At 39.9% G+C, this 22947-nt stretch overlaps 1 protein-coding gene across 6 annotated transcripts in view; it reads left to right on the top strand.

The window, feature by feature from the left end:
- Positions 1–2540: 2540 nt before the first annotated feature.
- Positions 2541–22947, top strand: part of aopep (aminopeptidase O (putative)) — a 218363-nt gene continuing 197956 nt past the window's right edge. For all 6 annotated transcript variants that reach the window (XM_073071267.1, XM_073071275.1, XM_073071285.1 and 3 more), the window contains exons 1-3: positions 2541–2654; positions 4593–5546; positions 9346–9509. In XM_073071267.1, coding sequence (XP_072927368.1) covers positions 4729–5546; positions 9346–9509 — 982 coding nt within the window. In that variant the 5' untranslated portion in view covers positions 2541–2654; positions 4593–4728. The remainder of the gene's footprint in view (positions 2655–4592; positions 5547–9345; positions 9510–22947) is intronic.

The raw sequence follows: 22947 nt of genomic DNA on the forward strand, positions 1-22947 counted from the left end.
ATTTGCTATGCATGTATCCAATTTAGTAGGAGAATGAAATCTTAAGAATGTAGAAGACAATGGTGTGTTAATGAGAGGCTAGCTAAGAGATGTAGATTAGAACAGGATTAAGTCAATGGGTAGAAACAATAGTGGAGGATGTACTTGTGATATGCAACTGTAGACTGATTGGATATGCTAATGCAACTAAACCAGGGGATTGCTATAAAAAAATGCTATGTACAAGGATCGGTGGGCAATCGGCGACTAGCTCAATGACTGTCTCAGCTTTGATTTGCAAATTAAAGTTTAATACTTCTTGAAGAATCTTCTGCGTCTCCTGGTTGTTTGTGGGGCACGAGAAACCACGACATGGGTTAGCTGCCGTGAGCTGTGTATCCAGAGACCTGAGCCCTGTGACTGACCCTCTGGGCGTAGAGCTCAGAAAAAGCAACGCAATAGACTTTTAACGTCGTAAATCAGCGAGTAGTTTGTTATGTCTCCCCTTCTCGCTGTGAAATGGGGACTCATCTTTTTCCCTTGTTGGGGGAGAGAGAAAGCCTGTGGTATGTCGATTTATGGGGAGAATGAATAGTCTTTGGGATAATCCAAGTCTGTGTCCTGACGAAGGGTCTCGGCCCGAAACGTCGTCAGTGCTTCTCCCTATAGATGCTGCCTGGCCTGCTGTGTTCCACCAGCATTTTGTGTGTGTTGTTTGAATTTCCAGCATCTGCAGATTTCCTCGTGTTTGCTGTGTCTTTATTGATGCTTTGTTGCGCACTTGAGTACTGGGTGGGGGGGGGGCGATATTTTTTTGCTGGTGGAGAAGGAGGGGCTTCATTCCTTTGCTACTGCTTATAAGTGGGAGGGAGGAGCTGGGGGGGCTTTGGGGTTCTAACATTTAACTGTCTTTCATTCTTTGGGGCACTCCTCAGTTTTCATGGATGTTTGCAAAGAACAAGAATTTCAGGATGTATATTTTATGCATTTCTCTGACATTAAATGTACCTGTTGAAGCTTATTGATGCCACTGCATCACTGGCCATCACAAGGCCTTGGAACAGGGCTGGAGGTAAAGTGGTGGGATTGCTACTCAAGGATAGTATCACAGCTGCAGACAAGAAATACATCGTGGGAGGATCATCTGCTGAGCCAGTGTGGGTGGAAGCCAGAAACAGGAAGGGAGCAATCACTCTGTTGGGAGTATTCTATAGACTCCCAATAGCAACAGAGCATTGAGGAGCAGATCGGGAGGCAGATTTTGGAAAGCTGCACAAACTACATGGTTGATGTCATGGTGACTTCAATTACACGATGATTGATTGGCATGTCCTTAGTGCAAAAGGTTAGATGGGGCAGAATTTGTTAAGTGTGTCCAAGGAGGGTTCCTGACACAAAAAGTATACAGGGTGACTAGAAGAGAGGCCATACTTGATCGAGTACTAGGCAATCAACCTGTTTAGGTGACAGAACTCTTGGTGGGTAAGCATTTCAGAGACAGTAACCACAACGCACTCACCTTTACCAAAGGCTTGGAGAGGGATAGGACCTTCAGCACCCAGGGCATGCCCTTTTCTCACTGTTGCCATCAGGTAGGAGATACAGAAGCCTGAAGGCACACACTCAGCAATTCAGGAACAGCTTCTTCCCCTCTGCCATCCGATTCCTAAATGGACATAGAAGCTTTGGACACTACCTCACTTTTTGTAATATACAGTATTTCTGTTTTTGCACATTTAAAAAAATTTATTCAATATATGTAATTGATTTACTTGTTTATTTATTATGTTTTATTTTATTATTTTCTCTCTGTCTGCTAGATTATGTATTGCATTGAACTGTTGCTGCTAAGTTAACAAATTTCACGTCACATGCCGGTGATAATAAACCTGATTCTGATTCAGAGATGATTTGGAGAAGTATTTGATTAGGGGAGGGCAAATTATGATTCTATCAGGTAGGACCTTGGGAGCACAAATTGGGAATATATGTACCCAGGGAAATGCACAACAGAACTGTGGAGGTTGTTTGCGGAGAACTAGCATGAGATTCTGGATAAGTTTGTTTCACTGATGCAGTGAAAGGGATTTTTGGGTGAAGGAAACATGGTTGACAAGAGAAGTTATACATGAAGTCAAGATGAAGAAAGAAACATACTTAAGGTTTAGGAAGCAATGATGAGACAGGTTCTTGAGAGTTATAAGGTAGCTAGAAGGAACTTAAGAAAGGACATGTGAAGGCCTTTGTGAGTAGGATTAAGGAAAACCCCAAGGCTTTCTACAAAGCCCAGTGGCGGCGGTTGGTGCAGTCTGGACAAGACTAGAACAGGATGACTAGACTTTGGGTAAGACTGATCAGGGATAAAAGAAGGGAACTTGTGCCTAAAGTTGTAGAGGTCCTTAATGAATACTTATTCACCAATGACTCCCCAACCCCGACACAGAACGCCGATACCCACACGCTCCCCGTTCGCCTCTCGTGCTGCTAGCGCCCCCTGGTGGCAGTAACGAAACGATGCGCTGTTCTCCTGTGGGCGCTGGATGATGACGCACCACGTCGCCTTGATGGAGCGGTAGAGTGTGGAAGTGGAGCTGAGAGAGTGAATGGAGTGGGCGGTGGATGCCAGCGGGGCCCTGGGCGGGAGGTGGTGGTGGTGGTAGTTCATTGTCGCTCAGGTTAGTGGCTGGAGTGACACCAGCGAACGATGCTGTCTGTGCTCACTTTGTACTGCTTGCAGGGCGTTCTGTGCTTCCCCCGGAATTCGCTGCGCAGGATTTTGATTCGGGTTGTTTACAACTTCAAAACAGCAAATAAAATGCAGAACTATACACAATGCAACGCTCATATCTCACAGTGTATTGTAAAAGATAGTTTCAGTTTTATTTAAATAGATTTCTAGTTATTCTCCGTATATTCCGCGAAATAAACACTACTGAAATGCTGGTGTGCACTTCAGGATAAGCCATAATAAAAATATTCCTGCTCTGGAGATCAACACCTCTGAAAGCCACGTTGTGGCGCTGCCTTTGTTACTAAGATCACGGTTGAAAGTAATTGTGTCTTAGTCAAATGTATTGTTTTCAACAAAAGGCTGTGACAATAACCAGTTTATGTAATGACTGGCTAAAAACCGCCTATTGGACGAAGAGGAATAGTCGATGTTTCTTCTTCAGTTTCCGTTTATGTTTAAAATTGTAACTTGTTTTCTTAAATTCAAAACATTGGATAATATGCTTTACGTTTTTCAGTTAATGAAGCTACTGTCTCATAGTGACACGAGATATAACTGTTGTTTATTATACATGATGTTTATTACAATTTTTCCTGGTCTTGTATTTAAATTAGTTTATGACAAGCATAATTAGATTTTAAAGGCAATGTATTCTTTCAACTATTTTAAATGTTATAACAGTACATGCACGATGGAGGAGCTCAGGGTTGGGCAACATCTGTAGAGGGAAATGAACAGTTGGCCAGTGGGATTAGACGTTTAGGAAAAAAAGCTGAGAGATTTCTTCAGTTGAGGGCAAAGATCCTGTGGAATTACTGAAGCTAGAAGGCAGTGGAGGTGAATTCACTGAAGGTATTTAAGAAAGGAGAAAATCCCAATGGATATTGAAGAGAAATGGGAATTGGTTATTGAGACAGGATTAGCTGTGGTTGAAGTGAATGGGAGAGCTGGCTTGAGGACTGAATTTGTGCTGTGTTTTCAATGTGCACAGGATGGAATTAAGCTGCAGAATTGTAAACTTAGCTTCATCACGTGTACTAGCCTCCGTAGTATCCAGGACATCTTCAAGGAGCAATGCCTCAAAAATGTGGCACCCATCATTCAGGACCCTATCACCCAGATCATTCCTGTTCTCAGTGCTACTATCCAGAAGGAGGTAGAGGAGCCTGAAGGCACACACTCAACGATTCAGGAACAGCTTCTTCCCCTCTGCCATCTGATTTCTGAATGGACACTGAACCCATGAACACTACCTCACTACACTTTTTAAAATTTTTATTTTTGCACTACTTATTTAATTTAACTTTTATATATATGCTTACTGTAATTCATGTTTTTCTCTATTATGTATTGCATTGTACTGCTGCCGCAAAGACGACAAATTTTGCGACATGTGCAGGTGATATTAAACCTGATTCTGGTTATTAGGTCTTGAAGTCAATTATAAATTGTTTATTTCATGGATAGGCTGAAATGGAACAAACATTGTGCCAAGTTTGAATCTAATGGAAAATATAAATCTGATTATTTTTGTGGGCTGAATCTATCTCAAAACCAAACCATTTCTGCATCCACAGCTAAGTTTTATGCCAGCCCCAAAGGAGGCTGTAAAATTAATAACTGGAGAAATTGTCATGCGTTAATATGCTCACGATAATTCTTTCTTTACTCCTGTTCCTACTAATAAACACGTTTTGGAAGAATTATGCAAAGTTGGCATGGATTTAGCCAATAGGCTCATGAAATGCATTGGGGTTCTGTATAAATATTGGATTATGGGGAAAGCAGAGAACAGATTCCTCTATGTGACATTAAGGACAGTTTCAGAAATGACATATTAGATAAACATTTTGTAATTTTCCCTTTTTGTTTGTGTATGCAGGTTTAAAGAAAAACAGCAAATACTTATGAAGCAGTAAAATATAAGAACAAATGGCAGAAATCTTGTTTGATTATTTTTTTTTGCAAAATCAGGGAATATTTATAGCACTGGAATGCCACGGGAATTTACATTTTAAATGTTAGCTATTGCTGGACAAACTATGAATGAAAATACAAATTCAGCTCTTGACCCCAACAAGGATGACCTTCCTCTCATGGCCAATACTAGCTGCATGCTCGTCAGACATTATGTATTAGATCTGGCGGTAAATTTTGACAGAGAAGTCATCAACGGTACCATTGCCCTCTTCCTAGAGACCAACAAAGTGCACAAAAGAACATCCAGCTGTGTGGGAGCAGGTCAGCAGTTTTCCTTACAAGGACCATTTGAAACTGAGCAAGCTGGACCTTCATGCTGTCTGACATATGCATGTGAGGGTCAGGTGAGCAATCAAGCTAACCAGCGTGATGGCAGAGTTAATAGTTGTAACCATAGCAACAATGAGTGGGCTGGAGAGAGATCTGGTGCAAGGGAGCTCTGCGATGACGGGAAGGATTTTGTGCTGGTGCTGGACTGTTGCGACCTTGTGGTGACTAAGGTGGAGGAAGTGAATGTTACTGCTGCAGCAGGTACTGACAGATTGAGTGGAATGGACATGCTGAAGCCAGAATTTGGCACTTTTTCTCAGGGACCGCAGGATGATCCCCAGAATAGCATAGTGGATGAAATTCTAGGTTTATCAGCAGAGCGCTGGCGGGAGCAGCATAACTATTACATCCAGTGCAGTAACGCGCCTGGCTGTGGAGAACTCCAGTTTCAGACCGACACGTGGAGCATGAAAATCAGGAAACCAGGAATACAAAGCCCTCAAGACTTTCCTCGTGTGTTGAGGATCTGGTATGAAACGAAACCAGAGGGTGATTCGGTTAAATGGACTAAGGACCAAAGTGGCAGGTTGGTTACTTTTGAATGCACGCTTCTTTAAAACTTGTAGTTTAATTATAATCTGTGATATATGGAGCTATTGGTACTGTCAATGAAGCAACACACACAAAATGCTGGAGGAACTCAGCAGGCTAGGCAGCATCTATGGGGAAGAGTACAGTGGACATTTCGGGCCGAGACCCTTCTTCAGGGCTGGATAAAAAAAAATGAGGTCAGAATGAGAAGGTAGTGAGAGGAGAGGAAGAAGTACGAGGTAGGAGGTGATAGGTAAAACCGGGAGAGTGGGAGGGGGTGAAGTAAAGAGCTGGGAAGTTGATTGGTGAAAGAGATAAAGGGCTGCAGAAGGGGGAATCTGACAGGAGAGGGCAGAAGGCAATGGAAGAAAGGGAAGGGGGAGGAGCATCAGAGGGAGGTGATGGGCAGGTAAGGAGATGAAGGTGAGAGAGGGAATGGGGAATGGTGAAGGAGAAGAGCGGTGGGGGGGCAGTTACTGGAAGTTTGAGAAATCGATCAAGCTCTATCAAAATTGTTAACTGAAGATGAGATATGAATGAAGCAAACATTTATTTTCCACTCAGCACAGTGCTTTTATATTAACAAACTTTCAAATGTCAACACTTTTTCAGCATCTTTTTATTAAGATACTTTTAAAATAGTACAGTTTGGTTAATCCCTTTCAATGGATTTGACAGATAGAACAGGATATAACAGTTTTTCACAAGTGTATGTAATGCTGACACAAGTTCCAACTCAAATCAGTGACGCTGCCACCCGTGCTCGCATGGCAGATGAGCTGAGCCACTCCAACCATGTTTTTTGATCTTTCTTCAAAGCTCATGTAGGAGAGCTTGGAGGTGGTCACTTTGAAATCTCGGCATGATGATTAACTAGAACAGCTCTTCATTTTGCTGATACTCTGGGGGATCCTGACTTGCACACTTCCCCAATAATTTTGCCTTTTAGTCTGTTTTATGCACTTAAAGGTGAAGAATGTCAGCGATTGGGAAGTAAAACACTTCGCAATTTGTGCAGCGAATGTCAGCTGGGTTAGAGCCAGGGGGATGTTCCTCTAGCGTGACCTAGCCCTAGACTTAATTTTGCTCCCCCTGAAAAGCCAATATATCATGTTTTGTGCTTAGCAATGCCATTCATTTTATGATCACTCTGAATGAAGCTGTCAGTTTAAGCACAAACTGGGACGGTTTTTATTCCCTGGCTGTATGCTGACTACAAACCAGAATGAGAGTTTTGAGACTCATTTCCACATATGGCACTCGTACCTGGAAGCAAATGTGTATTCATAACTTCCATTTCAAAAAAGAAAGGCTATCTATAGTTCTGTCACCAATCAACATAATGTTTAATAAATTGACTTCATTGAACAATTATAATTTTATCATTGAGTTTGACTGGCAAATATTGCATAATTATGTTATTGTAGTGGCTCAACAGTAAGATTATGTATTTTACTATGTGGTGTGTTAATCGGATAATTTAGCAACATGTATGAATAGTTTATTGCTCTCAAATTCACTTGCTTATCATGCATTTTGAATAAAGCTGAAAATATGGTGCTTGAACCATGAAGGATAACCCGACACAGATTGATGTCGCTTGGCAGTGTGTGCTCAGTTACATAATGAACTGCATTAGCACAGAATCAGGTTAATTTAGTATCTCATACTGGTCTATTTTCTGTTCCTCTGGGACCAGGGATCATGAGAGTTTGAATTAAAGTAGGATGAAGATAGTGCAGCTAACTCATTATAAATGCTGCAAATATCCTAATTTAACTCGTGGCTTGGAATCTTTCGAAATAGTGCAGTAGATCGGTGTTGAAGGTGAGTTTTTCTTTCCATAGCCACTGGTCACTTCATGGTGAGGGTTCTATTTATGTTGTGAACTTACTGGCACATTTAAGGATAGTATTGTTACCTGCATCTCTTTAAACTTAAAATACATCAGTGTTAGCTTATTTTTGCTTTGTGCTGATTGCTCATTGAAATATTAGTTTAAGCCTGGTTTTGATGTTAATAATGGACGTAGTTATCATTGTAAAGGTGGTTTTGTCAAATTAGTTGGATTTCAGGTTCTTCACATCTTCAGCCACTTGTTAGTTAATTTAAATCAAGGTCACCGATCTTGATTCTAACTCAAGTAAGAGCTTTGTTTTCCTTTCCTTTATTTTCCTTTGGGATTTTAATTTGTATTAAAGCTATTTTTAACGAATTTTTCCATCACAGGTCAATTGTCCTGTTCTTATGTGTTTAAGTATCAATGACGTACAAGAATAGTTCACAGGCCTCTGACGGCGGCAAGCTGTCACAAGGCCATGAGTAGTTGGGGCCTTAGGATCTACTGCTTGAAGATGGTCAAGGGAGTTGAGCTCCATGCTTAGTCGGAACAGTGGGGCTGAAAATGATGAATGCAGCCGCAGGCAAGGAATGAAGTGGAAGAGAACTGTTCATTGTGGTGAATGAGAATGAGCCTGGATTGTGTTCTGCCTGGCCCTTTATGAATGTGTAAAGAATTGGGTAGGACTTACTATATACCATCTTGTCTGAAAGGTTCTTTCAGTAATGTAGCAGTCACTGTGTCCTGCACATAGTATTTTAAGTGTTCAATTGCTGAAATGAGGTCAAAAGCCAAGGCCTTCTGATTCACATCAAGAGCATTGCACCTTAGCCAAGCCTCAGAGATTTAATTCCTGGTCTGTACTAACCTTAGCCACGCTTGTAGAGGGGTGGTTTCATAGGGCATTTACTTGCACTGTAAATCTGATCGTTATTTCCCCTGGCACTATAGTACCTTTACCCCTTAAATAGAATTCTATTTCCGTTCTTGCACTATTCACTATGATTGTTAATTCAAAGCCATCTTATCCACAAAGTCGCCTTTCAACCATTGCCCCCACCCACTCAATAAGCTTCCATGTAGATGCTTTATATGGTGCCTTACAGCTTACAGTACCCTTTCTCCAATCAGCTGGGTGGGTCCAGTCCACCCAGCTGTGGTCCACCCTGCTGGCTACCCATCTGCACACCGATTCTGTGGCTGACACATTGTCCAGCTTTTCAGTGTCCTTATCTACTCATCACAAACATTATTTTGGGCTTTGCTCTTCTTTGTGAATAGAACAAGGAAAGACATTTGGCCTTCTACATGGGATTGAAAGCAGGTGTTAGCAGGTGTCCTCAAATTCCCACAGCCTTCTATCCTAACTGGCCAGCCTATTCTTTCAATTTTTCTCCATTCTGTACCTTCCTTCTTTCTCCTTTTCTACTCTCTTGCTTCATTAACTACCTCATGAGTCCTCATGCAGGTTTTCGAACTGAAGTGTTGACATTTCCTTGCGCCCCTACCCCCCCCCCAACCATAGATGCAACTGAACCTGCTAAATACATTCAGAAAAATTGTTTGTTGTTTCCCCCCAACCATCTTCCAGTGTATGATTAGTATAAGTGTGTGTTTGGCATGGACCAAAGGACCTGCTTTTGGCTGAAGATCTAAAAGGTTTCTATTAAGCAGATCAAATAAGTGACATAGCACAACTTCTTGCATAAAAATCATATAGAGTAATAATTGATTTTGCAAACACAAGGAAATCTGCAGATGCTGGAAATTCAAACAACACACACAAAATGCTGGTGGAACACAGCAGGCCAGGCAGCATCTATAAGGAGAAGCACTGTTGACGTTTCGGGCCGAGACCCTTCGTCAGGATTGACTGAAGGGAAAGATACTAAGAGATTTGAAAGTAGTGGACTTTTTGTGTGTGTTGTAATAATTTATTTTTGTTATTTTTCAGACCCTGTGTATACACAGCAGGATCTCCTATAAACAACAGAGCACTGTTTCCATGTCAGGAGCCTCCGGTAGCTATGGCAACCTGGCAAGCCTCGATTTGGGCCCCTACCGACACTGTGGTTCTAATGAGTGGTGAAAATTGTGCTGAACCCCACCAGGCTGGAGGTAAAAAGGGCATTGGGAAGGATGTTGCATTCCTTTATTTCATGGACCAAATGATATAAATAGGTGCAGAAGTAAGATTATAGTGAGTAAAATGAAAACAACTGAATTAATAAATTGGCAGTATTAAAATAAACTGGACCAGAAAGAAGAAGCAAGGTTTGTATTTATGTGGCACTATTTGCATTCTTGGGATGTTTTAAATACTTAATGATCAAAGAAGTACCTTTGAAGTGCATTCACTGCTGTGGTGCAGGAAATGTAGCAGCTGATTTGTGCACAGCTAGCTTGGTAATACGGCAATTTGACAATGACCAGTAATCCACTTTAACAGAACTGGTAGAGGGCAACTCCTCTGCTCCTCTTCAGGATGGATTCTGCAGATCTTTTGTGATTGCTTTGGGTTTGCTGTCTGTGAAGCTGTGAAATCAAATGACAGTCTTAAGCCCAATTCAATGTAGATCACTATGGGTACGCTCACAAAAAGGAGCTTGTACTCTTCAAAGGTTAGAGGACTTCCCTGTTTATCCTCCACAGCGAATTCAACTGTCAATACCCACTATGTGAGTGGTGGCTCGCCCCTTCCAACCAAGGAGAAGATGTTTCCAGCTAATGAAGTAATTTAAATACAGTTAATTTATTTTTAGTGATACCCATTTAAATTCAGATAAAATTCTTAAAACACATCTAAAACTCACAGAGGATTTCTATCTTGTAGAAGACTTCCAAATTACAAATGATTTCTAAAACACAAAGGATTTCCAAAACACATGTAGAATTCCTATAAGCTAAAAAGAAATACCAGTGAGTTGCAGATGAACAAGTCATTTGTCGCAGAAATCAAAGGCAGGGGAATGGATTCTAGTCATCCCTGCTTCTGTCATTCTTTTTGCCGTTCCTTGATTATTCCTAATACGCCTGACTGCTCTGTAACATTTATACCATGTTTTGCTACTTGGTGACTTCACACATGTGATATTTTTCAGATAGCTAGGGAATTTTCATAGATGATCTAAAAGCTTCTGGGGACAAAGATCCCAGACATACAGAATTAATGATGTGAAGGCTGACTCTCTGAGTACACAAATGTTGATTGTACACCATTAATTGATCAACTATTTGATGTGCTAATTGATAATATCAGCTTGCTCTGCAAACTTCCTTGAACTAAATAACTCAGTCATCGTTGTCTGGTTTGATGCAGGCCCAATTAAAATAATCCCATTATCTTACACCGTGTCGCTTGAGCAGCTAGCCCTATGCCGTGGGCCAGCAGCCTATGCTCTATAAGACCACAAGACATGGGAGCAAAACTAGGCCATCTGGCCCAGCGAGTCTGCTCTGCCATTTAATCATGGCTGATCCTTTTTTCTATCTCCTCAACCGCAGTTCCCGGCCTTCTCCCCATGACCTTTGATGCCACGTCCAATCAAGAACCTATCAATCTCTGCCTTAAATACACCCAACGACCAGGCCTCTACAGCTGCATGTGGCAACAAATTCCACAAATTCACCACCCTTCAGCTGAAGAAATTTTTCTGCATCTCTGTTTTGGAAGGGCGCCCTTCTATCCTGAGGCTGTACCCTCTTGTCCTAGACTCTCCCACCATGGGAAACATCCTTACCACATCTACTCTGCCTTGGCCTTTCTTCTTCGAAAGGTTTCAATGAGATCCTTCGTCATCCTTCTGAATTCCAGTGAGTACAGACCCACAGCCATCAAACGTTCCTTGTATGATAACCCTTTCATGCCTGGAATCATCCTTGTGAACCTCCTCTGGACCCTCTCCAATGCCAGCTCATCTTTTCTAAGATGAGGAGCCCAAAACTATTCACAATGCTCAAGATGAGGCCTCACCAGTGCCTTATAAAGCCTCAGCATCGCATCACCTTGCTCTTGTATTCGAGACCTCTTGAAATGAATGCTAACATGGCATTTGCCTTCTTCACCACTGACTCAACCTGCAAGTTAACCTTCAGGGTGTTCTGCACAAGGACTCACAAGTCCCTCTGTGTCTCAGATTCCTGGATTTTCTCTCCATTTAGAAAATAGTCCGCACGTTTATTTCTTTTTTTTATAATTTATTTTTTATTGATGTTCATCATCAAACAAACATTTCCATAAGATGTATTTCATATATTGTACAAATATATCAAATAGTCATATATGCCGCAAATCTCAGCATAATATTTATCTGAGGTATACACTTATAGAAAAGAGAGGAAAGAAAGAACAAGTGAAAGGAGAAAACTATGTACAAGCAGGGAGTGATCTTTTTTTTTTACAACATGTTCATTGATTTGTGAGAATAAAATCAGGTCTATGAGGTGTTATGTAGTTAAACTGTTTTTCCCAGTATGAATCAAATTGTTCCAACTTATGATTAACAGATGCTGTTATCTTCTCCATTTTGTAAATGTCCATTGTAATTTCCATCCATGCATTTAAGGTTGGGATCTCCTGTGATAACCATTTCCTGGTAAGAGTCTTTTTACCAGCCAACAGCAGTATATTCATTAAATATTTATCTCTTTTCAACCATTCTTGAGGTATATACCCAAAATATATGGTCTTACTTTCTAAGGGTATTTCACATTTAAAGATGTCTTGTAGGGCATTATGCATCCCACTCCGATAGTCTTTGATGATGGGGTATTCCCAGAAAATTCCCAGAATGGTTTGCATTTTGATTTCCACAATTTTTCCAGCAAACAGGGAGGTTACTATCATAATGGAATTTCTGAGAGGGTGTAATAAAATATCTTATCAAGTTTTTCCATCCGAACCTCCTCCATTTCTGTGAACTGGTACACTTCCATTGATATCTCCATATTATTGTTTATTCTTCCTCAGGTACAATTATCCCACCTTCCTTCTCCCATTTTGTTTTAATGTATGAAGTCGAATGTGTTCTAAGATTTGACAAACCTTTATACACGCTTGAAATGATTCTACTAATGTTATCTGAATTATATGCTTTTTCTAAATAGCTCTATCAAACATGTACTTGGTTACATTTTTAACCGTCCTATTAACATATTGTCACATCTGTAAATACCGATTAAAGTCTTGTTTTTCTAATGTTTCTCTTTAAGCATTTCAAAACTGAACAGTGTTCCTTCTTTCATTATGTTGCAAATAGCTGTTCTTCCTTTAGCTGTCCAGTCCTTAAATCTAGCACTCAGTTTATTTGGTATAAAATCCGAGTCATATGCACACCATTTAAGAATTGCAATATCTCCCTCTAGTTTATATTCTTTTATAATATTTTTCCATATTTCAAATTTCACCAATGGGTTATCAATAGTATTTATGTAGCTTTGTAGGTTATTATCAGCCAAAATTGCCTGTATGGGGATGGGAAGTATCCCCTTCTCAATGTATGATGGGTTGTACCAACGTATTACAGCTCTCAACTGTGCTGCAAAATAATAATCTCTAAGAGAAGGTAGGCCCCATCCCTCCCTTTTCCTTGGCTAATTGCAAAGTTTTGAGACGAACTCTAGGCCTTTTACCTTGCCATATATATCTTGATAACATTTTGTTCCATTCATTGAATTGATCTTGATTGATCTCTATTGGTAGGGTCTGAAAGAGATATAATAGTCTGGGCAGTATATTCATTTTAATAGATTCAATCCTTGAACTGAGACTAAAAAAAGGAATTAGGTTCTGTCTTGTTATATCTTCCTTCATTTTTTATATATAGGCTGATAACTGCATTCTGATAATTTTGGCAAATCTTATGGCATAATGATGCCCACAAATATTTGACTCTGTTTGCCATGCCCAGGGATATCCCGCACATTTATTTCTACTACCGACGTGCATGACCATGCATTTTTCAACATTGTATTTCATTTGCCACTTTCTTGCCCATTCTCCTAATCTAAGTCCTTCTGTGTCCTACCTGTTTCCTCATCACTACCTGCCCCTCCACCAATTTTTGTATCATCTGCAAACTTGGAAACAAAGCCATCTATTCCATCATCGAAATTATTTATATACAGCATAAAAAGTGGTCCCAACTCCGACCACTGCAGAACACCACTAGTCACTGGCAGCCAACCAGAAAAGGATCCTTTTATTCCCACTTGCTGCCTCCTACCAATCAGCCAATGTTAGTAACTTTCCTGTAATACCATGGGCTCTTAACTTGGTAAGCAGCCTCATTTGTGGCACCTTGTCAAATGCCTTCTGAAAGTCATCCACTTCGTCCCCTTTATCTATCCTACTTGTGATCTCCTCAAAGAATTCCAACAGGTTTGTCAGGCAGGATTTTCCCTGAAGGAAACCATGCTGACTTTGACCTATCTTGTCACCAAGTACTCCATCACCTCATCTTTAACAATTGACTCTAACATCTTCACAATGACTGAGACAATGCTGTTTGTTTGCGAAGTTGTTCTTTAGACTTCAGACTGATTATTGCTTCCAATGTACCTTAAGAACTGAAGACTGGTTCTTGTTTATGACAAGGAGGTGAGCAAGGAATATCAGTTGGAAGTTTAACTTACTCAAAAACATCTCTTTGACCCCTGGAAAAGTCAGCTGCTGTGTTAAAAAGCTGAACTTGGACAGTGACTATCCATCACACATTTAACGATAAGGTCAGACCACAGTTTAAAATCTCATCTCAAGACAGCATCTTTACTCACATGCCTTATCAATGCAGAACGAATTCTGTTGGATTTCCATTTAAATTTACCTGCAACTTGCAAGTAGAATGCTCTTATAGAATTGGGAAGGTAAATACTGAAGAGGCTGAAGTTAGGGGATGGAAGCAGGTTATATTGATCAAGATGAAGTTTGATATCAGATTGAGGATATTGGGATTTAACAGAATTTTAAATTTGTGATGTTGGGGATCAGGAGCAAATTTAATTCAAGCCTAGGCTCTGTTGTGGTAAACTGCTTAGAACTGTCCGCTTGCCACAACCTCAAAAACAAATTCTTCACCTTATCTCTACAATATGTATTAGTGGCTTGGAATTTATTGTTGTTCTGCAATAGTGTAAGGAAACATTTTTACAGGGTAAATTGGATGAGGTGAGATGGTATCTATGGAGAAAATAAGTTTTCCTGCAAGTCAATCCATGCTACTTTTGTTTACTACTTAGGGACGTGAAGCATCTGGGTTTTATGTGTGAAATTGTGATGTATTTATACATTTGTGCTGAACACAGATGTATGGTGAGTGTGGGACTGTAACTCTCAGGCTTGGCTGACACCCAAAAGAACAGTTGAAATTCAATCAAAACGTTTTGATGATTTATCAGCCCTTTAATTAAATGGCAGTCTTACTACGTGGCTAATCATTCATACTTCTAATAATAGGAATGAACTCCCAGAGTTGTGTTGTATTAAGGAGACCATTGTTGTTCCCTTCAAACAATATTTAATGAAAACTAGGCATGCAAGTCTAACATTTCTGATTCATGAATGAGACAATTTTGAGAATTATGGGCTTGTAATAATTATAATAAGGCCGAACTGGAACTTTTCAGTTTAAACTGTTGATAGACATCAAACTATCATAATTGCAACAGAAGTGGTTTGTTCATTATTCTGTGTTATGCTGATGATAGTCTCCTTCCGTTTGTGGAGATTGTGCACTAGTATCACACACAATAAGGAAGCTCCCTTGATTTTGGAGCATTGCCTCACACACTGCTGCAAAATAAATTGTTTCCATGAGTACTTGATTGGATTTGCTTTTGTTTTTTTTAAAACTGGCAGCAGTTCTTTTATTTCAGTGTTATCATGATGTTTATAAGTAATTTGACTGGTTGATGCCTGTAGTTTACTGCATAAAGTATTTCAGTCTGAAAACAAGAACCTGAATAGGCACACAGATTGTAAAGTTAACTTTCTTTGTGTTTCATTCAATATCCTTAAGTTCACTCTCTTTTTCTCTCTCTTCACCGCCCACCCTCACCCCCTATCTCTTAATCTTGTTTTCATGTTTGTTTCCAATTAGGTGATTGAAAGATTCTATAGTCAATGGTTCAAATAAGAATTTTATTGCAGTTCTTTTACTGCTGTAATGATGGAAACCTAGTTCTTTATCATGTTTGCCAGCTCTTTTTTTTACAAATTGACCCTCGGCAGTGATATTTCTATGAATCACTGTTGCAGAATAATTGTTCACTGGTTCTCGAAATTTCTTTCATTTATATTGCATGGAAAGCAGAAGAAATAAATTGGTTTATGAAGACCATGAATTAGGTTTAGGCTCTTTGACACTACTTGAAAAAATTCTTCAGATTACATTAGGCAAAGTAATGATTCTCAAAATGAAAAAAACTGCATCAATGGTAATAAGGAATGATTTGAGTGCATTTAAGTTTTTGGTTTATGTGATGTTGAGATTCATTAAATGCCCTCTGCTAGGAAATGGCTTGTGAATAATATTGATCCAAATTTACTGGAAAGATCAAAATCAATTTTTCTCATCTTATTTTAGTGCCCTTTTATTCTTCTGCAGTAACAAATCAAACTAACTAATTGAATTTGAGCTTTTTTCTCTTGTAGGTACAAAAGTCAAGTAGCTGTTAATGCTACAGCATTTTAGCTTACAAACTGTGTGAGGCTGGTTCTGATGTGTAATTTCTTGCCAACCATAGGTCAAAAGCACTGTGATATTTGATCAGTTTGAAATATACTGTACCAAGATTTGTCAGGGTAGTTTAGTTGATGGTTCAGCAGGCTGAGGTGTTTAGAAGCAGGTAGGTATCAAAGGAGTTTGCCTTTCAGAACTGAGATGAGAAGAAATTTCTTCATCCAAAGAATACCGAGTGTTTGGAATTTTCTAGGTATGAGGTCACACTATATTTATGGTCAAAACTGATAGGTTTTTATGTATTAAGATAATCCAGGAATATTGGGTTAGTATAGGAAAGTGGCACTGAAATAATTATTCAGTCACATAGGTTTGAATGGCTTCATCCTGCTACTGTTTCTTATGTGAGCCATAACAGCCTCAGTTTAGACACAAAATACTCTGCAGATGCTGTGGTCAAAGCAACACGTACAACATGCTGGAGGAACTCAGCAGGTTGGGCAGCATCCGTGAAAACGAACAATCAATGTCAGGATGAAGGGTCTCGGCCTGAAACGTTGACTGTTCGTTTCCACGGATGCTGCCCGACCTGCTGAGTTCCTCCAGCGTGTTGTGCGTGTTGCTACAGCCTCAACTTAGCTGCTTCGAGAATGGCACATGTTTTCTGATTAGAAACCTGTATTAATTAGAAAGCCTGTGGCATTGAAAGCTTTAGCAGAAGGAGTTGAGCTTCTTGAGAAGTTTTGATGTAGTTTCATAATGTATCATAATATCCCATCCAGCAGCAAGAAAAACTAATTAGAACCCATTCTCAAATGTGAAGGTACTCTTGTAGTGACTGTGAGATAATGTTAGATGTACTTTTACTAAAAGTTGTACCAATTTGCTGCAATGGGCTGCCTTGTGTTATCTGGGTACTTTTTATTTAGTATCTTGTTGCATCATTTTCTCGATCTTCACCATGTTCTACAAATAACTGTGATATTCATATTATGGCTTTCCTTTGTGGGCCTTGCTGTGCTGCTTTGACAAGTTCTTAGGGAATTTTTCTGTCGTAATCATTATGCCATTTCTGGCATGAAGAAAGTTGATCAAGTAGTTGAAACTTTCCATGAGCTGAAAACGTGAATGCCATGTGATATATAAGGAAGAGCAACAAGGAGCATATTGTGTTGTTTACAAAGAACATTGTGACAATAATCACTTAGAAACTGTTGGCAGCTTTGGCTGACTGTAACCTGGTACTGCAATAGTATAGGTCGTTTACAATGGAGGAATGGTTGGCTCATGGCAAAAGTATGTTGCTCAATAAAACCATCTGGATCACAAACTCTTTGAGGAGTCTTCCTGACAGTGCCGAAACTGCTCATCATAATGAACAGGAAATAATGGGATATTTCAGTCAAGTTTACTGACCGTGTGAGGATCTGTGTGGAGGTAGGTTCCGGAGGAACAATAATTTTACTTTTAGTGATATGCAGAAAGAAGAACATAGGAATTCAAGTCAGCTGATTAACACATTGTTTGTCCATCAGTCGCCAAAGTCATAATTGATTTGTGACTTCATACTTTGGCCTGCTCCTGTAGATGTCAATCCCTTTGGTTAACAAAAATCTATCCAACTTTGATTTAATATTTACAGATGCCCCAGTATCAACTGCTGTTTGTGGAATGTAATTCTGGAGTTCTACCACTTTATTAGTTTTATCTAGAAATATCTCATCCTGAAGAATAGTGTTGGAGATTGTTGATTACGGCTTCAGAAATACCAGTGTGTTTTGCATTTCCCTAAATGGATTATAAACGAGCATGTTGGCATTGCAGCATATCAAATGAGTGCTTCCTATTTATGTCAAATGCATCTTGTTTACCTTTCTATTAAAAAAAGTCATTCCACGTGTTGAGACTATAACAGGGAACAGTTCTCTTCAGAGTGATGTTTTTGTACCACAAACTACTGTGTATTCTCTGCCCTTAATATACCACTAAAATTGCTTAAACCCATCAGGAGATTAGAATTTTGGTTTGGACAATTTAATGTCTGAAGCAATAAGGATAGAAATAAAGGAAGTAATTAGCAGATCAGGCTGTATGTGAGGAAAGGGAAACAAGTTAATTTTGTAAATAAAAACACTAATTCTTTCCACAGATGATGTCTAATCTCCTGCGTATTCCCAGCATAATTTATATTTTAGATTTCTGGTATATCTGTCCCATTTTATTTTTGTACACCTCTGGCAACTTGTTATTAAGAGCGTTATGTCAAGTATCTGAAATGTTAGTGGGGATCAAGTGGTAGAAGGCTTTTAAAAGTGAGACAGGGTCAGCACTTTCCTGTTGCAAAGGCTAAAGGATCAGGAAACCCTGTTTGATGAGGCATGTTGAGGTTCTGGTCAGGAAAAAGTAAGCATATGTCAGGTATAAACAGCTGGAATCAAGGGAATTACTTAAAGGAAGTAGGAATGCACAAAAGACAAATCAGGAGAGTAAATAGAGGACATGAGGTAGCTTTGGCAGATAAGCTAAATGAGAATCCTGTGAGATTCTATAAGCGCATAAAAGCAAAAGGGTTACTAGGAGCAGAATAAGGCTCCTTAAGGATCAATATGATTGTTTATGTGCGGAGCCATAGATGATGGTTGAGGGCCTAAATGAATATTTCACGTCTGTATTTACTGTGGAGAAGGGCCTGGAAGCCAGGGAAGTCAAGGAAAAGGAAATTAATTAGTTAATAAATAAGGTCCTTGGCTTATAATTAAATAATTAAGCATTGGAATAAAAATGAGGAATAGTCAGTCCATGACCTCCTCTACTGTCACGATGAGACCATGCTCAGGTTGGAGAAGCAGCACCTTATATTCTGTCTGGGTATTCTCTCTCATCTTATCTCATTGCCTGCCCATCTCCTCTCCTTGTTGCTCCTCCCCGTTTTCTTTCCTCCATGGTCTTCTGCCCTCTCCTATTAGATTCCCTCTTCTCCAGCCCTGTATCTCTTTTACCAATCAACTTCCCAGCTCTTTACTTCACCGCCCACCTCCCAGTTTCACTCATCACCAGTGATTCTTTCTCTCCTACCCCCACCTTCTCACTTTGACTCCTCATCTTTTTTTCTCCAGTCTTGTTGAAGGGTCTCGGCCTGAAGCGTCAACTGTACTCTTTTCCATAGAAGCTGCCTGGCCTTCTGAGATCCTCCAGCATTTTGTGTGTGTTGCAGTAATCATTCCTTGATGTTGTAATGTTGATTGAAATACATAATATAAATTGAAGGAGTGGCGTGTGAAGAATTTTATCTGTGCAGATCATCGAAGTATAAAATACAGGTTAAGTTCCCCTTATGCTTGGGGCTGAAAGTGTTTTGGATTTTGGATTTTGGAATATATACTGAGATAGCTTGCAATCATAATTATTTCTGACTGAATTTACTTACTACCAGTAAGCATCTTTGTCTTATACTTGTTCATCACGCATATGTACTAAATAGAGAAAATCTTACATATCGTTAATATGTTGAAAATATAATGTGTGCAGGGTAACAAAGGCAGCACAACAGCATCAGGAGAGAATACTCGATTCAGTTTTTGAACAACACAAACAATGGCAGGCTTTCAGTCTCCACCTACAATGCCGTGTTTTGATTAGAAGGTTACAGTACACTGCATCTTTGAACCTGGATGAGTATGACACAGTTATCACTGACTTCATTAAAACCTGTGTGGATGAGTGTGTGCCAATAAAAGCTTACTGTACGTTTCCAAACCAAAAGCTGTGGATGAACCAGGAGGTTCGTAGTCTGCTGAGGACTAGAGCATATAAGTCTAGTGACTTGGGTCTGTTCAAGAAAACCAGGTATGACTTGCGGAGAGCTATTTCAAGAGCTGAGAAACAATCCTGAGAGAGGTTAGAAGCGACGTCGGATGCACGCCAACTCTGGCAGGGCTTGTCGGCCATTACTTCCTACAAGGCAAAACCCAACATCATGAATGACAGTGATGCCTCACTTACAGATGAGCTCAATGTCATCTATGCTCACTTTGAGGTGCAGAATAAAACTACGGCTATGAGCATCCCTGCGGCATGCTGTGGCCCTGTGATCTCTGTGTTGGAGGCCAACGTCAGGCTGTCTTTCAGGAGGGTGAGCCCTTGCAAGGCAGCAGGCCCTGATGGTAATGCTCTGAAAACTTGTGCCAACCAACTGGCGAGGTATTCAAAGACATTCTTAATCTTTTATTGCTACAGTTGAAAGTTCCCACCTGCTTCAAAAGGGCAACAATTATACCAGGGACCAGGAAGAGCAGTGTAAGCTACCTTAATGACTACCGTCCAGTAGCACTCACATCTACAGTCATGGAATGCTTTGAGAGGTTGGTATAGCTAGAATCAACTCCTGCCTCAGTAAGGACCTTGACCCTTTGGAAGTTGCCTATCACCACAGTAGGTCAATGGTAGACATGATCTCAATGGCTCTCCTTGAAGCCTTAGATTACCTGGACAATACGAATACCCATGTCAGGATGCTGTTTATTGACTATAGCTCAGCGTTTAACACCATCATTCCTACAGTCCTGATCGAAAGGCTACAGAACCTGGGCCTCTGTACGTTACTTTACAATTGGATCATCAGCTTCCTAACCGGAAGACCACAATCTTGGATTGGATATGACATCTCCATCTCTCTGACAATCAGTGGGATGTATGCTTAGCCCACTGCTCTCCTTTCTATACTCATGACTGTGTGGCTAGGCAGAGCTCAAGTGCCATTTATAAACTTGCTGATGATACAGCCATTGTTGACAGAATCTCAGAAGGTGGTGAGAGGGTGTACAGGAGCAAGATATACCAGCTGGTTGAGTGGTGTCAGTGCAACAACCTAGCACTCAATGTCAGCAAGACCAAAGAGCTGATTGTGAATTTCAGAAAGAGTTAAGATGAGGGAACACAAACCAATCCTCATAGAGGTATCAGAAGCAGAGAGATTGAGCAATCTCAAGTTTCTGTGTGTCAATATCTGATGACTTAACCTGGTTGGAACATATTGATGCAGCTATAAAGAGGACTAGATAGTGGCTATTTTTCATTAGGAGTTTGAGGAGATTTGCTTTGTCAACTAAAATACTCAAAAACTTGTACAGATGTACTGTGGAGAGTATTCTGACTGGCTGTATCACCATCTGGTATGGGGTCGCTACTGCACAGGATCGAAGTAAGTTGCTGAAAGTTGTAAAGTTAGTCAGCTCCATCTGGGTACTAGCCTTTGTAGTATCCAAGAAATCTCCAAGGAGCAGTGCCTCAGGAAGGACCATCATCAAGGACCCCTACCACTCAGGATATGCCCTCTGCTCATAGCTACAGTACGGAAGGAGGTACAGAAGCCTGAAGACACACTCAGCGATTCAGGAATGTCTTATCCCTCTCTGCCATCTGATTCCTAAATGGACATTGAACCCATAAACACTACCTCACTACTTTTTCATTTATTTCTGTTTTTGGACTACTTATTGTAAAATAACTATTTAACACATATTATACATATTATATTATAACATACATATATATAATACATGTTATATATATATACACTTAATGTAATTCAGTTCCTTTTTTTCTATATTTGTCATGTATTGCATTGTACTGCTGCCACAAAACTAACACATTTTACGACATATGCCAGTGATGTTAAACCTGATTCCAATTTGTAATTTACTTGAGTAAGGATTGTATATAAGGTATAAAAACATTCAGCATTGTAAGTTTGTTCTGGTGTTAGATTTTTATCAGTGACAATCATGGCAAACTCATAAATTAATTTATCTGGCACGAGGAAATCTGCAGATGCTGGAAATTCAAACAACACACACAAAGTGCTGGTGGAACACAGCAGGCCAGGCAGCATCTATAAGGAGAAGCACTGTCGACGTTTTGGGCCGAGACTCTTCATCAGTCCAGATGAAGGGTCTCAGCCTGAAACGTTGTCAGTGCTTCTCCTTATAGATGCTGCCTGGCCTGCTGTGTTCCACCAGCATTTTGTGAGTGTTATTAATTAATTTATCTACTATTTTATGATCAGCAGATGCTTTATCACCACAAATATTTAAAAATTTAAAATCGTGCCTTTTGTTAAATTTCTGCAATCAGCCTGCTGAATATTCACAATTACCTTCAATTTTCAGTTTGTTGTGATAGATGTTTGCTGTTTCATGATCAACATATTGTTAAGTGGCATATGTTCTCCCTGATGCTGACAAATCCACTCTTTCAGTGCATGAACGGGATCTTCATTTTTTGCTCTGTGCAGTGTATTTCTATTTTTCATTAACTCCTGTTCATTACAACTGTGAGGACACTTCTCAGAAATGTCTGGAATTTTGGAGGTTTTCAGATTTTGGATTTATGGATCATGGGTACTCAACTTGTATTGCAAAATCTGCAAGGGTTACATATAGAGACAAGCACTAATCCAACAATAACAAAATATCAATTAAGCACCTGGGACATTCTTAAAAGGTAGTGGATTCGGCCCAATACATCACTGGTAAAGCCCACCCAACCACTGACCACATCTACGTGAAACACTATCATAGGAAAGCAGCATCCATCATCAAAGATCCTCACCACCCAGGTCATGCTCTCTTCTCACTACTGCCGTCAGATAGAAGGTACAAGAGCCTCACGACTCGCACCACCAGGTTCAAGAACAGTTACTACATCTCACCTATCGCTTGCCTCATCATTGAAATGTTCCTACAACCAATGATCTCACTTTAAGGACTCTTTATCTCATTATCTCATGTTCACATTATTTTTAGTTATTTACTTATATTTGCATTTGTACAGTTTGTTGTCTTCTGCACTCTGGTTGATCTTTCATTGATCCTATTACA

Source organism: Hemitrygon akajei, chromosome 2 (genome assembly GCF_048418815.1).
Source record: "Hemitrygon akajei chromosome 2, sHemAka1.3, whole genome shotgun sequence".
NCBI classification, from domain to species: Eukaryota; Metazoa; Chordata; class Chondrichthyes; order Myliobatiformes; family Dasyatidae; genus Hemitrygon; species Hemitrygon akajei.